The sequence below is a fragment of the Pongo abelii genome, chromosome 13 (genome assembly GCF_028885655.2).
Source record: "Pongo abelii isolate AG06213 chromosome 13, NHGRI_mPonAbe1-v2.0_pri, whole genome shotgun sequence".
NCBI classification, from domain to species: Eukaryota; Metazoa; Chordata; class Mammalia; order Primates; family Hominidae; genus Pongo; species Pongo abelii.
This window is the reverse complement of record NC_071998.2, coordinates 40,776,566-40,793,837: the sequence shown is the minus strand read 5'-3', so window position 1 is coordinate 40,793,837 and position 17,272 is coordinate 40,776,566. Positions and strand designations below refer to the sequence as shown.

Below are 17,272 nucleotides of genomic sequence, written 5' to 3'. Positions count from 1 at the left end.
ACAGTCTTTTTCATAGACGAAAATAAATACTATTATAAATCTTAAGGTATTTACATCTTAGCAAAAAAGTGGTTAATAAGCTCATTATTGTTTTCAGGTATATGAAATATTCCAAGTGACAAAACTTCTTTTTGTATATTAGTCTTTGCAATGATAAAGTCATTTAGTCTGACTAAATCTTTAAATTACTTATTTCTAACTAACCTCTCAATGTATTTTACATTTTGAAAAATTGAAGTTCTAATACAACTTATTCAGTAATTCCTACTGCTGATACATCATGGCACCAAATGTTTACCTATTTAACATAAATCAGTGAAAAATTAAGGAAAGTTCATTTCTATTTTGTTGTAAAAATTAGGTTGTCTTTGAATTAACCTATAAGATTCTTTTAAAACATAATTCAAAAACATTTATTTTTTGAGCTCTTGCCAGCACTTTGGAGGAAAGGTCTTCTTTAGTTACTACCAGAATAAAGTTCAGACCAAGAATATATGCTAAATGCCTGCTGATTGATTGATAAATAGATTTTATAGAAATTTTTGCTTCTCTTCATTGATACTTGATAGGTTAATCTTTCTCATTTCAGCTACTTTTTTATGTATGTTGAGGTATATCATTGTGAGTTTAAGTTTCTGTGATTACTAATACAATGTTGAGTACTTTCTCATGGTTATTGGCCATTTGGAATTTTTTAGTAAATTGCCTCTTCAAGTCTCTGCCCATTTTCCAAATGAGTTGTCTGTGTTTTTCTTACTGGCTTAGAAATTTTTATATATGCTATATATGAGCCTTTTGTGGGTTATGTATTGTAGATATCTTTTCCTACTCCATGGTGTGCCTTTTTACTCTTCTTACTAGAGTCTTCTGAAGAATATAACATCTCAGTTCTAATGTGGCCAAACTTACCAATTTTTTGTTTATGAATAGCACATTTTGTGTCCTGTATAATGCATTGCTTACTGCAGTGTAGATATATCCTATATATACTACCTTCCATGTTGTCTTTTCCTATATTTTTCTGATTTCCTATATTTTTCTGTTTTGATTTTCACATCAATGTCTAGCATTGATTTTTTCATGTGATGTGAGATAGGGAATAAGTTTACCAATTTTTCCCCAATATTTGTCGTGAACTTTTTCCTTACTTTATTCAAAGGTGCCACCTTTATTGTAAATCCAATGTACATAAACATAGGGATACTTCTCTAGGCTTTTTCTTCTATTCCTTCAGTAAATGTATCAGTATCATGCTGTCTTAGTTACATTTTAGTAGTCTTGATTGCTTGTTGAACAAGTTTCCCACCTTCTTGTTCATCAAGAGTCTCTTCTTGGTCCTTTAGTCTTCAAAATGAATATAAAATCAGCTTAAGTTCTACAAAAACTTTTTTTGGGATTTTGATAGTGATTCTATTAACCTAAATTAATATAAAACAAGAAGAAGACGCTGAAAGGTAGAGAGAAGGCAGCAGACCAGCTAGGTACCTCAGCACTCAAGGAACAACATGGTGGTGAGTTCTCTGGGTTTTCATTTTGCTTCATGTATCCTGGCCTGGATACCTGAAATCCCCAACCTAGAAACCTCAGTAGGTCAGACAATACATGCCCCGGATAAAACCCTTCTTTTAGCCAAAGGACCTGGAAAACGCCAGCCTAGCAAGACAGAAAAGCTTACACAGTAAGTGTCCTACTCCAGGCAAACACCAGAGAAAAAAATGCAACCCTGTTTCCAGCCCCATCTGTAAAAGCCTAATGGGAACCTAGACTTTCACTCTTACCTGGCAATAAGTAGGCACTCTTCACCTCTGCTCCTCCTATCAGGGTGATGCCAGAGAAGACCAAGTGTGGAGCTAGTGATAATGACCTCCTCCTGGGATCCCCAACCCCTGGGCTGCAGACCGGTACCTGTTGTGGCCTGCTAGGAACTGGCTTACACAGCAGAAGGTGAGAGGTGGGTGAGCCATTGTTATGACCTGAGCTCTGCCTCCCGTTAGACCAGCGGAGGCATTAGACTCTCACATGAGCATGAACCCCGCTGCGAACTGCGCATGCAAGGGATCTAGGTTGCTGCTCCTTATGAGAATCTAATGCCTGATGATCTGAGGTAGGACAGTTTCATCCCGAAACCATCTCCACCTCCCCGAACCACTCCACCCCCTATCCATGCAAAAATTTTCTTCCACAAAACTGGTTTTGGTGCCAAAAAGGTTAAGAACCGCTGACTCCCTCCTTTCCATGTCATTGGAGATCATCATATAGGGAACCTGGATATCCATCTCCATTCCGCATTGAAATGCCTTTCCCTTCTGAGCAAGATAATTTCAGAGGCCAAGTGCAGAGATGGGGAATTTAATTACTACTTATACCTAACAAGCCCCCACCCCCTCCCCATGATGTCAATGGAAGCCCAGTGGGGAACATTAACGAGGTCCCCCTCCATTATCCAGCCATGATGGTATCAGCAGATGCCTATTGGGTAGCCTGAAGTTCTGCCCTCCCCAAGCAGTAATAAGGTGGCCCTCTCCAACTAGGTTGTCAACTAAGACTGGATTTCCACTTCCAACTGGCAGTAATTAGATGGTGTGCTCCTTGCCCCATCAGTGTGGTGTCAGATGAGGCCTGTTCAAATAAGATTCAAGTAAGATACAGAACCTTGAAGTTCTAATACTTGAAATATAATAGCCAAAATGTCCAGGATACAATTGAAAATCACACCTCATACCAAGATCCAGGAAAACCTCAACTATATCAACAGAAGCCAACAGCAAGATGACAGATGTTGGAGTTACAGACAGTCCCCAACTCACTACAATGGTTTGAGTTAAAATTTTTCTACTTTATGTTGGTGTGAAATTGATACATGTTTAGTAGAAACCGTACTTTGAGTACCCATACAATGGTTCTTTTTATCACTTTCAGGGCAGTATTCAATAAATAAATTACATGACATATTCAATACTTTATTATAAAATAAGCTTTGTGTTAGATGATTTTGCCCAGTTGTAGGCTAATGTAAGTGCTCTGAGTAGGCTAGGCTAAGCTATGATGTTTGGTAGGTCAGATGTATTAAATGCATTTTTGATTTATGATGTTTTCAACTTAATGAGTTTATCAGGACGTAATGGATACCCATTGTATGTCAGGAGGCATCTGTATATGACAAGTATATTAAAGTTGCTGCCATCAAAATGCTTCAACAAGCAATTATGGACAGGCCTAAAACAAAACAAAATAGGCCTAAAACGAAAGCAATAGACTATCTCAATAAAGAATTAGAAAGTCTCAGCAAATAAGTAGAAGATATAAAAATACCCAAATCTAAATTTTAGAACTGAAAAATTAAATAACTATGTTTGCCCCACAGATGGTGGCATTAATCCTTATCACCCAAAATTGATTGAGATGTCAAGACTGATGGCACCATCCACCCACCATTATTATTCACATAATGGAATAGAGAATCTAGAAATGGATCCACACAAGTATGAACAACTGATTTTTGACCAAGGTGCAAAGGATGGATAATCCTTTCAAAAAATGGTGCTGGAGCAATTGGATATTTCTACGCAAAAAATAAAGGAACCTATACCTACACTTTACACTTTATGCAAAAATTAATTTGAGGTGGCTCACATATAAATGTAGAATATTAAATCATAAAACTTTCAGAAAGAAATATAAGAGAAAATCTTCAAGTCTTAGAGCTGAGTGAAGAGTTTTTAGACATGATACCAAAAGCATGATCCATAAAAGAAAACATCAGTAAATTAGACTTCATTAAAATTAAGAACTTTTGCTCCTCAGAAGACACTATATAGAAGATGAAAAGACAAGCCACAGAGTGAGAGGAATATTTAAAAATCATGTGTCTGACAAAAGTCTCATAGCTTGAATATGCAAAGAACACTCAAAACTCGACAGGAAGAAATTAAACAATCCAGTTACAAAATAGGCAAAAGATATGAGCAAACATTTTACCAAAAAAGGATATATGGATGGCAAATAAGCACATATAAAGATTTTCAACATCACTATTAGGGAACAGCTAAAGTAAAAATTAGTAAAAATACCAAGTGCTGACCAAGGGGACAGGGAAACTGGATCTCTCATATATTGTCCATGTGAATATAAAATTCTATATTACAGCACTCTGAAAAAGTTTGTCAGTTTCTTAAAAACTAAACTCCATACAACCTAGCTATCACACCCTTAGACACATCCCACAGACATGAAAATATATGTTTACCAAAAAAACTTGTACATGAATGATCATAGAACCTTTGTTTGTACTAGCTGAAAACTGGGAACAACCAAAATTCTCTTCAACAGCTGAACAGCTAAACAAACTGTGGTACATCTGTAACACAGGAAACTTCTCAGCAATAAAAAGGAGCTAACTGTTGACATATATACAATGGCGTAGCTTTCTGACCTGAAATTTCTCATCTTGGATTGAGAACTAGGCTTTCTTTCTTGCCTTCTGCATTCCGTGTTGCTATTTAAGTGGAAATTCAAGGTCACAAGGGATTGTCAGTTGTTCTACATTTTGCTGGCCACTTTGTTGGTCACTTTTGTATGGTCTCTGAATTTCTGCTTTCACTTCATTTTTGACCTCTGACATTTCCGTTGTATTTTTTGCCATGTTGGAAATACACTTTAAGGGTGTTTGTTTCATAGTATGAGAGTTTTCTTGAGTTTGTATTCAGTAATAGTACTGGAAACAGAAGCCCACTTCTTTGTAACTTAATTTTAGCTACTGTTAATTTGATACCAAATCTGGTGACTGATATTAGTACTTCAATTGGTAGTTGTAGTTTGGATTTTTTTTTTAACAGTGCTCAGTGTGTGGCTGATACTTAAATACTAATTAAATCTTAATAAAGCAATTAAAAATTTATATGCCAGCTCTGAAGATAAGTTTAAATGAAGCATTTCAAAAATATTTTGAGAAATGAAACATTGTTAGGGTTTTATAATTTCTGAAACTAATCATTTCAAAGGAAAACCTTATTTTAGATATAGGCTTCTGTTACATTTGTTAATCAGTTTCATGACTTTCAGGCAATTTGTTGCTGGATTGGGATCTTTTAAAAAGTTCTTTTTAAAATAAGAAATAATTTTCTAGATTGAATATATCTGTGTTTCCCAGCCAATAAATTCTTACACAAGGCTAGGCACTGTGGCTCACACCCATAATCCCAACACTTTGGGAGGCCGAGGCGAGTGGCTCACTGGATACCAGGAGTTTGAAACCAGCCTGGACAGCATGGTGAAACCCCATCTCTACCAAAAATTCAAAAATTAGCTGGGGATGGTGGTCCCTGTAGTCCCAGGTACTTGGGAGGCTGAGGCATGAGAATTGCTTGAACCCGGGAGGCGGAGGTTGCGGTGAACTGAGATTGTGCCACTGCACTCCAGCCTGAGTGACAAAGCCAGACTCTGTCTCAAAAGAAAAAAAAAATTTTAAGACCACATGTTTTACTACTAATATATACATTTTTAAATTGGTGAAACATTTTGAAACCAAAAGTCAACAAGGCTTCATTTTATTCAGCCTCAGTGTATTAGAATGCCATGAGGAAAACATACAGCTTCAGGAAGTTATTTTATTATTGTCAGCATTATTTTTAGCTTTATTTGTCAGAAGGCTATTAGCTTCATTTGTCAGCATATAATAGAGTATTTGAGAAAAGGGCCTATATTTTCAGAGAATAAATTATTAATTATTCACATTTTACTTTTGTTACGGTTACCATATTTACTCCTAAGTTTTTAAGCTATCCCTAGATTAAATTTCTACTTCTTTGGAGTTGATTTTGTATCTGTATCTTCTGCCTGCCGGTTTAAATTCAGTGTATACAATAAGTTCATTTGTAAGTTGTTGGTATCAGTTATAGAATTTTATCATCTAGAGTTAAAAAATATTTTTTTCAATTTTTTTTGTAAGAGACAGTCTTGCTGTGTTGCCCAGGCTGGTGTCAAACTCCTGGCCTCAAGCAGTCCTACTGCCTTGATCTCCCATAGACTTAAAAAAAAATTCTGCATAAACAATTGTATTTTTAAGTAAAGAGATGTTACTTATATTGGTTCACTTGATGTTGTTATTGAAGAATAATATAATTTTTATGAAACCTTCAAATTTAGGACTATTTTCATGGTAAGAATGCCAAAAAACCAACTTTTCAGAAGAAGAATTGTAAGATGCAAAAGAGTTCACATACAGCAGTTCCTACTAGAGGTAAGAATGTATATGCAATTAACAATATGTCTTTTACAATTTAAATCTAATTTTTAAAATATTATGAACAATATTATTTTTATGTAGTCAACAGAGAAAAGTACAAAAATATAACTGCCCAGAAATCAAGTAGCAATATTATTTTATTACGAGAACGGATTATATCCTTGCAACAACAAAACAGTGTACTTCAGAATGCCAAGAAAACAGCAGAATTGTCTGTTAAAGAATATAAAGAAGTTAATGAAAAGCTCCTCCATCAACAGCAAGTATCCGATCAACGATTTCAGACAAGCAGGCAGACAATAAAGGTAAAGAGAACTTTAAGATTGAACAGTAGTATACTATATTGTAAAAGTGGATATTTTGTTTTACATGTATTGTTTAGTTTATATTTGTGTTAGGCAGGCCTATGAGTTTTAAAAAATCCCAGGCACTCTTTACTAGTGTAATTAGTTTAATTACTGGACTTCTTTAATAAGGCCCATATTAAAGGATAACATACATGAGGGAAGGAACTCTGAATCAAAAAGACACTTTACTAGCGTTCCTGTTCCACTTAGTTTTTCTCATCTTTGAAATATTTTTACATATTCTGTATTGTGTTACATCTTAGTTTTTAAAAGCAGTCTTCATACATACACATAGCTTACCTGTTTGCCTATGTTTGAAACTTTGTGTTTATGATAAGTTACATTATTAAACTAATATATTCATCAGTTACTCTTTGCAAATGCTAGTATAAAATGTGAAGATTTTAATATAAGTATCTATTTTAATGTATTCCAGTAATCTATCTGTGGTTCTTTTTACTCAGGCAAATAGTCAACATTATTCCTTACTCCTGGTAAGGTAATCTTAAAGCACAAGTTTAACTTACACTTTGAGATGAACTTAAAGCAAATGGAAAAGAAAAGATTTTTTGTTCTTTAGGTCTCCATTCTTTACCCTATTTGCTTGTGTAATGAATGATTTGTTAGAAAATTATTTTGCACAGAAAAATTTATTTCATTAGAAAACAATCTTTAAATCACTGTCACACATAATTTTAAGTTACACTTAAATTCTCTAATTCTGGTATCTAGTGCTTTGATTCAAACAATACATATAAACATTTTAATGGTGAAGGATTAGTGTTATGCCAGTTAAGAATTGTGTTCTGACTTTATTCCCAGAGTAGCCTTATACCCAAACCTTAACTGCATTCCAACTTACACCAGAAGTTTCTGGATTTTACAGGCTTGGCTATTGGAAATGTGGCAGTGGGATACCAGATAAGACTGAGCTCTATATTAGAATTTAGACACAGCCACCGATACCACAACCACTGTATAGGAACCACATTTCCCAAAATGATTTCATCCCATATACGTTTTACTGGCTAGAATTTTCTTTTCTTCTCTTTAATATCCTCTCTTTCTTCCCTTTCCTTTTCCTTTCTCCTATGCTTCCTTTCTTTCTTCTCTAGTTAAATGACATTGTTTTATATCTCACCGTGATATTATAAACTATCTGTATTCCCAAGTCTTTTTTGTGCAAATAGCAAAGTGACATGAAAGAACATTTTTTAAAAGAAAGAAAAAATTCTCAACTTTAATTGTTCAATCTTATACAAAAAAACATTTGAACTTTTTGGTGTTCTCTTGAATAATATACTAGACCACTGGCTTTTCATAAGAGTAAATTCTGATATTGTCAGAGGAAAATTATAAAAGATTAGAGTTGTTACAAAAACTGTTTTCCTCATTCTCCTTGGAAAAGGATTTTCTTCATTGCGAGTTTGAAAAGTAGTGGTATAGTTACTTCTTGGGAGTTCCTTAAATTGCATACACTATGAGAAAAATAAAAATAGTATACTAGGGATTCAACTAAAAATCTGTTAGACATACTTTTTTTTCCCTTTTTTGCAATCAATTTTAATGTCCTTTCTTATAGTTTTTGAGGTGCCATACTTGGTAGTATCAAGTAAGAAATCCACATTTTAGCACAGATTTCAACTACTTGTAAAGAGAAAATTAGGAGGTATAAAAAGCACCTCAGTTACTGCATGGTTCATGTGCATTTTAGAGAGAGTATGGTATAGATGATCAAATGAGTTACTTTAATATGAATTTCTCCCTGAAGTTGCCCTCAATTCTAGCTATTTCAAATCTCATCTATTCCAAGGTAAATGTCTTACTTTTGCTACTATGTTATAGGTATAACTTATATTTCATTGTTATATGTAATTTTATTTTTTAATACAGATTTTCTTTAGATGATAGAAAGGTCCAAGAACATCTAATATTCAAAAAAGTACTTCAGGAAAGAATAAGAATCAGAATTTAGAAATTTTCCATCTCAAAAATCGCTATGAACTCAAATAAATGTAACTAGTGATTAACTAGAATTAGATTTAATTTGAATATTCTGTACATATGGAGAAATAACTGATGTGGTAACTAAACTTAGAATTCTTTACTGATAAAGTAACTCCCCAAATATTACATAGATACAGGCAAATTCTCTTTAGTTAATGCATTGGTATAGTCATTGTGGGCTCTAACATAATAACTAAAGTTTGGGATGGAAGATGTCAAGATCCCAGATTCTCATCTACTGAGAAATTTTTCAGGTTACCAACTTGAGGATTTGGGTAGTATCTGTTGATTTCTGTGATATTTTTAATAATGGAACTTAGGAAAACGGATTAAGTTCAGTCTTTTTTTTCCTGCCTATTTATGGTAGAATTCCTATATGCTCGGTAAATATTCTAATTTAATTATTTTATATCTGTATCTTGTGATTTTAAAACCCTCAACACTGTTTTTTTTTTTATTCTAAAGTATTGAATCAGGCATCAATAGGTTTTGAACTTATAGGTCTTTATTGTGCATTAATAATTAACATTTAAGACAGATTTCAATATTTGGGCAGCCTCCGTACTAAAGATATTACTTTATATTCAGGAAAACTTTTCAAAGACTTTCAACTTTTTCATATGTAATTAAAAGTACCATTGTTCATTAGGAGGTTGATAAGAGGAACACAAAGTATTCTTTGGTGTTTTTTTCCCTGTCAGTTTCATTGCAATGTGTTTTAAACCATTATAGAATTTCCTCAAAAAAGCTTAGAAGAAGAAATTTGAACTGTATAGGCCAAACCACTAAAGTTTTGGAAGAAAATTTTAACCAAGATAATAGATTTTTTACATGTTTAGACTGAGCTGTCATCACTTTAACTGTATTTTTTTGTTTTTTTTTTTACATTTTGCCTACTCTAAAGATATGTGTTACATATAGATAGTATTTTACAACTATGAGCTAAATAGTATACTAGGTAAATGGCAAAGATTTGTGATTCCCAAAAGCAGGTACTGTAAATATCATTGTAAAATATTCTAAACCTATTTTGAAATGCACTATAGCCCTATACTAAGCATTATTCTATAGATGGAATATATAAATAGCCATCAACTATTTTCAAGAAAAATTAAGTATAAATCTTTTGCATTTGTTCAAAGTATGTATCCGTTGCCACAGGTGTAAAGATATGAGTAAAAAATATGCTAGCCCCATTCTTCAGAGCTCCCTTTTAATATGAGGAAAATGTTATACACATGCAATGTTTAATTTTATAGATTTATTTATGCTTCCCAGGTCATACACTATTTAATTTAGACAAAAAGTAGGAAAATAATGATATTTTCTCACACTAGGCATTCAAACATGAGAAATTAACTTTGTTTTCTATAAAAGATTTTTGGAAAGTTAGGAGATACAGAGAAATAGAAAGCATATATAAGAAATACCCTTATACCCTTCAGAAATTAACGTATATTCTTCCACTGTATATTTTAAAGATAGAATATGTGATAAAGCTAAATTTTTATTTAATCATTATCTACAGCCCCATCCTCTTCTACCTGTCTCTGGAGACACTTTCAGGTGTTCATACTAATTTTCCAATAATTTAAAAAATCGTTGCACACGTATGTACATTGATAAATAATATACAGCATTATTTTTATTGTAATATAGTTTTTTGTTTGTTTGTTTTTGAGATGGAGTCTCACTCTGTCACCCAGGCTGGAGTGCAGTGGCGCAATCTCGGCTCACTGCAACCTCCACCTCCCAGGTTCAAGCAATTCTTCTGGCTCAGCCTCCTGAGTAGCTGGAACTGTAGGCACGCAACACCACGCCTGGCTAACTTTTGTATTTTCGGTAGAGTCGGGATTTCACCATGTTGGCTAGGGTGGTCTTGAACTCCTAACCTCACATGATCCACCCCCATCAGCCTCCCAAAGTGTAGCCATTGGGTCCTGGGCTTTTCTTTGCTGGGAGACTTTTTATTAGGGCGTTGTTTTTGTTACTTGCTATTGGTCTGTTCAGGTTTTGGATTTCTTCATGGTTCAATCTTGGTAGATTGCATATGTCTAGGAATTTGTCTATTTGTTCTAGATTTTCCAGATTACTGGCATATAGTTGGTGATAGTAGCCACTAACAATGCTTTAAATTTATGCAGTATCTGTTGTAATATCTGCTTTTTCACCTCTGATATTATTTGTCTTCTCTTTTTCTTGGTCTGGTTAAAGGTTTGTATGTTTTGTTTTACTTTTTGAGAAACCAACTTTTTGTTGTATTGATTTTTTTATATTGTTTTATTCATTTTAATTTCATTTATTTCTGCTCTGATCTTTATTCTTTCTTTTCTTTTGCTCATTTTGAGTTTAGTTTGCTCTAGTTTTTCTAGTTCTTCAAGATGCATCATTAGGTTGTTTATCTGAAATTTTTCTTCTTTTTTGATGTAAGCACTTTTAGGTATAAACTTCTCTCTTAGTATTGCTTTTGCTGTGTTCCATAGGTCTTGGTATGTTGTGCTTTGATTATTTGTTTCAAGAAATTATTGAATTTTCCTCTTAATTTCTTGTTTCTTAATTTCTTCACTTGTCATTCAGGAACATATTGTTTAATTTCCATGTGTTTCTATAGTTTCCAAAGTTCCTCTTGTTATTGATTTCTACTTTAATTCCATTGTGATCAGAGAAAATACTTGATACAATTTCAACTTATGTGAAATGTTTAAGATTTCTTTTGTGGCCTAACATATGGTCTATTCTTGAGACTCATCCATATGCTAAGCAGAAGAATGTGTATTCTGCAGCTGTTTGATGAAGTGTTCTGTAAATATCTATGAGGTCCATTTGGTTTATAATGTAGATTAAGTCTGATGTTTGTTTGTTGATTTTCTATCTGGATGATCTGTCCATTGCTGAAAGTAGGGTATTGAGATCTCCAGCTATTATTGTATTGTCATGTTGAAGTCTGGCTCTCTCTTTAGTGCTAACAATATTTGCTTCATGTATCTGAGTACTTCGGTGCTGGATATATAGGTATTTATAATTGTTATATCCTCTTGCTAAATTGGCCCCTTTATCATTATATAATGACCTTTTCTTTCTCTCTTTATATTTTTTTGTCTAAAATTTTAAAAACATGATATAAGTATAGCTAGTCATGTTCTTTTTTGGTTGCCACTTCATGGAATATCTTTTTCCATCCCTTTATTTTCAGTCCATGTGCATCTTTATAGGTGAAATGAGTTTCTTGTAGGTAGTGTATCATTGGGTCTTGTTTTTTAATCCATTCAGCTACTATGTATCTTTTGCTTGGAGAGTTTAGTCCATTTGCATTCAGTGTTATTATTCATAGATGAGTACTTGCTACTGCCATTTTGTTATTTATTTTCTGGTTGTTTTGTGGTCCTCTCTTTCATCCTTCCTATTTTCCTTTGTGTAAAAGTGATTTTTCTGGTAGTAGTTTTTAATTTCATGCTTTAGTGTGTGTGTATATATCTGTTGTAGGTTTTATGATTTCGGGTTACCATGAGGTTTGCAAATAATGCTTTGTAACCAATTATTTCAAACTGATAACAACTAAACTCTGATTGTAAAAACAATGGACAAGCAAAGAGAAACCTAATATACACTCTCCATTTTAATTTGATCCAATCCCCACTTTTACAGTTTTTGTTGTTTACATCTTTTTTGTTTACACATCACAATTACACTGTTATTCTGTATTTGTGTATGTACATACTATTACCAGTGAGTTTTTTTACCCTTAGATGATTTCTTACTGCATATCTACATCCTTTCCTTTCAGGTTATAGAACTCCCTTTAGCATTTCTTGTAGGACAGGTCTGGTGTTGGCAAAATTCTCAGCTTTTGTTTGTGTGGGAAAGTCTTTATTTCATCTTAGTGTTTGAAGGATATTTTTGGTGTGTATAATACACTAGGATAAACGTTCTTTTCTTTAGCACTTTGAATATGTCATGTCACTCTCTCCTGGCCTGTAAGGTTTCCACTGAGAAGTCTGCTGTATTAGAGCTCTTTTATATGTTATTTATCTTCTTTTTCTGCTCTTAGGATCCTTTCTTTATCCTTGACCTTTGGGATTTTGATTATTAAGTGCCTTGAGGTAGTCTTGTTTGGGTTAAATCTCTTATTTGGTTTAATTCTATGACCCTCTGATACCTGGATATTAGTAGCTTTGTCTAGGTTAGGGAAGTTCTCTGTTGTTATTTCTTTGAGTAACCTTTCTATCCTGGTCTCTCCCTCTCCCTCCTATTTAAGGCAATAACTCTTATATTTGTTCTTGTGGAGGCTCTTTTCTAGATCCTATAGGCAAGTTTTGTTATTTTTTTTCTTTTATTCTCCCCTGTGTATTTTTATTTTTATTTTTATTTTTTTTCTTTTTTTTTTTTGTTCAAACTACTTTATTGGGATATAATATATATATAGTAAAATATATATACCAAGTAAGTGTATAGTTCAATAAATTTTGACAAATATAAAAACCCATAATACCATCACGCCAATCAAGATAATCTATAAATCATTATAAAGTAAATCTCAGAAGGGGTTCATAAGTTTCTTCAAGAACTTCCTATTACTTTAACTCCATTATCATGTGCATTTTCAATTCTGCATTCACAAGATTATTAGAATTACTTGTCTTTTAATCAAGTGGAGATGACTAGTTTTTCTTCTATAGACTATATTGGAATTCTAAAGCATGAATTAATATGTGTGATCAGCTTATTGTCTTAATACATAATACTAGGTTTTTAGCTACATTCCTGGTTATAATAGCTATAATAGTCACAATTCAAAAATAATTCGCAATATAGCCTACATTCCTTCGTGTCATTTGTATATTATTACATTTAGTTAAAATAATAGTTACCTATAAAGGCATTTTGTGTAAAATCGTTTTAACAAAAAATAATTCCATATATAACAGCCATTTACTCTCAAGGTAACTTTAATTTCTGGAGTTCTAATTCTTTCTGATTATAACCTCCCACTTGAGCTTATATTTCAAATACAGGCTAATCTGCTTGGAGTTCACTAGAATGCATTTAAATTCTAAACAGATGCTGAAAACTAGCCCCATTTCTGGATAAGAGCTTTCTCTGTAATTGTTTTTTCTTTTTTTCTTTTTTTTTTTCTTTTATTATTATTATTATTATTATTATTATTATTATTATTATACTTTAGGTTTTATGGTACATGTGCGCAATGTGCAGGTAAGTTACATATGTATACATGTGCCATGCTGGTGCGCTGCACCCACCAACCCGTCATCTAGCATTAGGTATATCTCCCAATGCTATCCCTCCCCCCTCCCCCCACCCCACAACAGTCCCCAGAGTGTGATGTTCCCCTTCCTGTGTCCATGTGTTCTCATTGTTCAATTCCCACCTATGAGTGAGAATATGCAGTGTTTGGTTTTTTGTTCTTGCGATAGTTTACTGAGAATGATGATTTCCAATTTCATCCATGTCCCTACAAAGGACGTGAACTCATCATTTTTTATGGCTGCATAGTATTCCATGGTGTATATGTGCCTCATTTTCTTAATCCAGTCTATCATTGTTGGACATTTGGGTTGGTTCCAAGTCTTTGCTATTGTGAATAATGCGGCAATAAACATACGTGTGCATGTGTCTTTATAGCAGCATGATTTATAGTCCTTTGGGTATATACCCAGTAATGGAATGGCTGGGTCGAATGGAATTTCTACTTCTAGATCCCTGAGGAATCGCCACACTGACTTCCACAAGGGTTGAACTAGTTTACAGTCCCACCAACAGTGTAAAAGTGTTCCTATTTCTCCACATCCTCTCCAGCACCTGTTGTTTCCTGACTTTTTAATGATTGCCATCCTAACTGGTGTGAGATGGTATCTCATTGTGGTTTTGATTTGCATTTCTCTGATGGCCAGTGACGGTGAGCATTTTTTCATGTGTTTTTTGGCTGCATAAATGTCTTCTTTTGAGAAGTGTCTGTTCATGTCCTTCGCCCACTTTTTGATGGGGTTGTTTGTTTTTTTCTTGTAAATTTGTTGGAGTTCATTGTAGATTCTGGATATTAGCCCTTTGTCAGATGAGTAGGTTGCGAAAATTTTCTCCCATTTTGTAGGTTGCCTGTTCACTCTGATGGTAGTTTCTTTTGCTGTGCAGAAGCTCTTGAGTTTAATTAGATCCCATTTGTCAATTTTGGCTTTTGTTGCCATTGCTTTTGGTGTTTTAGACATGAAGTCCTTGCCCATGCCTATGTCCTGAATGGTAATGCCTAGGTTTTCTTCTAGGGTTTTTATGGTTTTAGGTCTAACATTTAAGTCTTTAATCCATCTTGAATTGATTTTTGTATAAGGTGTAAGGAAGGGATCCAGTTTCAGCTTTCTACATATGGCTAGCCAGTTTTCCCAGCACCATTTATTAAATAGGGAATCCTTTCCCCATTTCTTGTTTTTGTCAGGTTTGTCAAAGATCAGATACTTGTAGATATGTGGCATTATTTCTGACGGCTCTGTTCTGTTCCATTGATCTATATCTCTGTTTTGGTGCCAGTACCATGCTGTTTTGGTTACTGTGGCCTTGTAGTATAGTTTGAAGTCAGGTAGTGTGATGCCTCCAGCTTTGTTCTTTTGGCTTAGGATTGACTTGGTGATGCGGGCTCTTTTTTGGTTCCATATGAACTTTAAAGTAGTTTTTTCCAATTCTGTGAAGAAAGTCATTGGTAGCTTGATGGGGATGGCATTGAATCTGTAAATTACCTTGGTATCAGCCCTGGAAGATGAAATGAATGAAATGAAGCGAGAAGGGAAGTTTAGAGAAAAAAGAATAAAAAGAAACGAGCAAAGCCTCCAAGAAATGTGGGACTATGTGAAAAGACCAAATCTACGTCTGATTGGTGTACCTGAAAGTGATGGGGAGAATGGAAACAAGTTGGAAAACACTCTGCAGGATATTATCCAGGAGAACTTCCCCAATCTAGCAAGGCAGGCCAACATTCAGATTCAGGAAATACAGAGAACGCCACAAAGATACTCCTCGAGAAGAGCAACTCCAAGACACATAATTGTCAGATTCACCAAAGTTGAAATGAAGGAAAAAATGTTAAGGGCAGCCAGAGAGAAAGGTCGGGTTACCATCAAAGGGAAGCCCATCAGACTAACAGCGGATCTCTCGGCAGAAACCCTACAAGCCAGAAGAGAGTGGGGGCCAATATTCAACATTCTTAAAGAAAAGAATTTTCAACCCAGAATTTCATATCCTGCCAAACTAAGCTTCATAAGTGAAGGAGAAATAAAATACTTTACAGACAAGCAAATGCTGAGAGATTTTGTCACCACCAGGCCTGCCCTAAAAGAGCTCCTGAAGGAAGCGCTAAACATGGAAAGGCACAACCGGTACCAGCCACTGCAAAATCATACCGAAATGTAAAGAACATCGAGACTAGGAAGAGACTGCATCAACTAACGAGCAAAATATCCAGCTAACATCATAATGACAGGATCAAATTCACACATAACAATATTAACTTTAAATGTAAATGGACTAAATGCTCCAATTAAAAGACACAGACTGGCAAACTGGATAAAGACTCAAGACCCATCAGTGTGCTGTATTCAGGAAACCCATCTCACGTGCAGAGACACACATAGGCTCAAAATAAAAGGATGGAGGAAGATCTACCAAGCAAATGGAAAACAAAAAAAGGCAGGGGTTGCAATCCTAGTCTCTGATAAAACAGACTTTAAACCAACAAAGATCAAAAGAGACAAAGAAGGCCATTACATAATGGTAAAGGGATTAATTCAACAAGAAGAGCTAACTATCCTAAATATATATGCACCCAATACAGGAGCACCCAGATTCATAAAGCAAGTCCTGAGTGACCTACAAAGAGACTTAGACTCCCACACATTAATAATGGGAGACTTTAACACCCCACTATCAACATTAGACAGATCAACGAGACAGAAAGTCAACAAGGATACCCAGGAATTGAACTCAGCTCTGCACCAAGCGGACCTAATAGACATCTACAGAACTCTCCACCCCAAATCAACAGAATATACATTTTTTTCAGCACCACACCACACCTATTCCAAAATTGACCATATACTTGGAAGTAAAGCTCTCCTCAATAAATGTAAAAGAACAGAAATTGTAACAAACTGTCTCTCAGATCACAGTGCAATCAAGCTAGAACTCAGGATTAAGAATCTCACTCAAAACCGCTCAACTACGTGGAAACTGAACAACCTGCTCCTGAATGACTACTGGGTACATAACGAAACGAAGGCAGAAATAAAGATGTTCTTTGAAACCAACGAGAACCAAGACACAACATACCAGAATCTCTGGGATGCATTCAAAGCAGTGTGTAGAGGGAAATTTATAGCACTAAATGCCCACAAGAGAAAGCAGGAAAGATCCAAAATTGACACCCTAACATCACAATTAAAAGAACTAGAAAAGCAAGAGCAAACACATTCAAAAGCTAGCAGAAGGCAAGAAATAACTAAAATCAGAGCAGAACTGAAGGAAATAGAGACACAAAAAACCCTTCAAAAAATAAATGAATCCAGGAGCTGGTTTTTTGAAAGGATCAACAAAATTGATAGACCGCTAGCAAGATTAATAAAGAAAAAAAGAGAGAAGAATCAAATAGATGCAATAAAAAATGATAAAGGGGATA

The 17,272-nt window shown here is 34.4% G+C and overlaps 1 protein-coding gene across 7 annotated transcripts in view; it reads left to right on the top strand.

The window, feature by feature from the left end:
• The window catches only part of CNTLN (centlein), a 352,032-nt gene that overhangs the window by 252,088 nt on the left and 82,672 nt on the right, over nt 1-17,272 (top strand). For all 7 annotated transcript variants that reach the window (XM_054519817.2, XM_024252705.3, XM_024252704.3 and 4 more), the window contains 2 exons: nt 6,145-6,238; nt 6,326-6,549. In XM_054519817.2, coding sequence (XP_054375792.2) covers nt 6,145-6,238; nt 6,326-6,549 — 318 coding nt within the window. The remainder of the gene's footprint in view (nt 1-6,144; nt 6,239-6,325; nt 6,550-17,272) is intronic.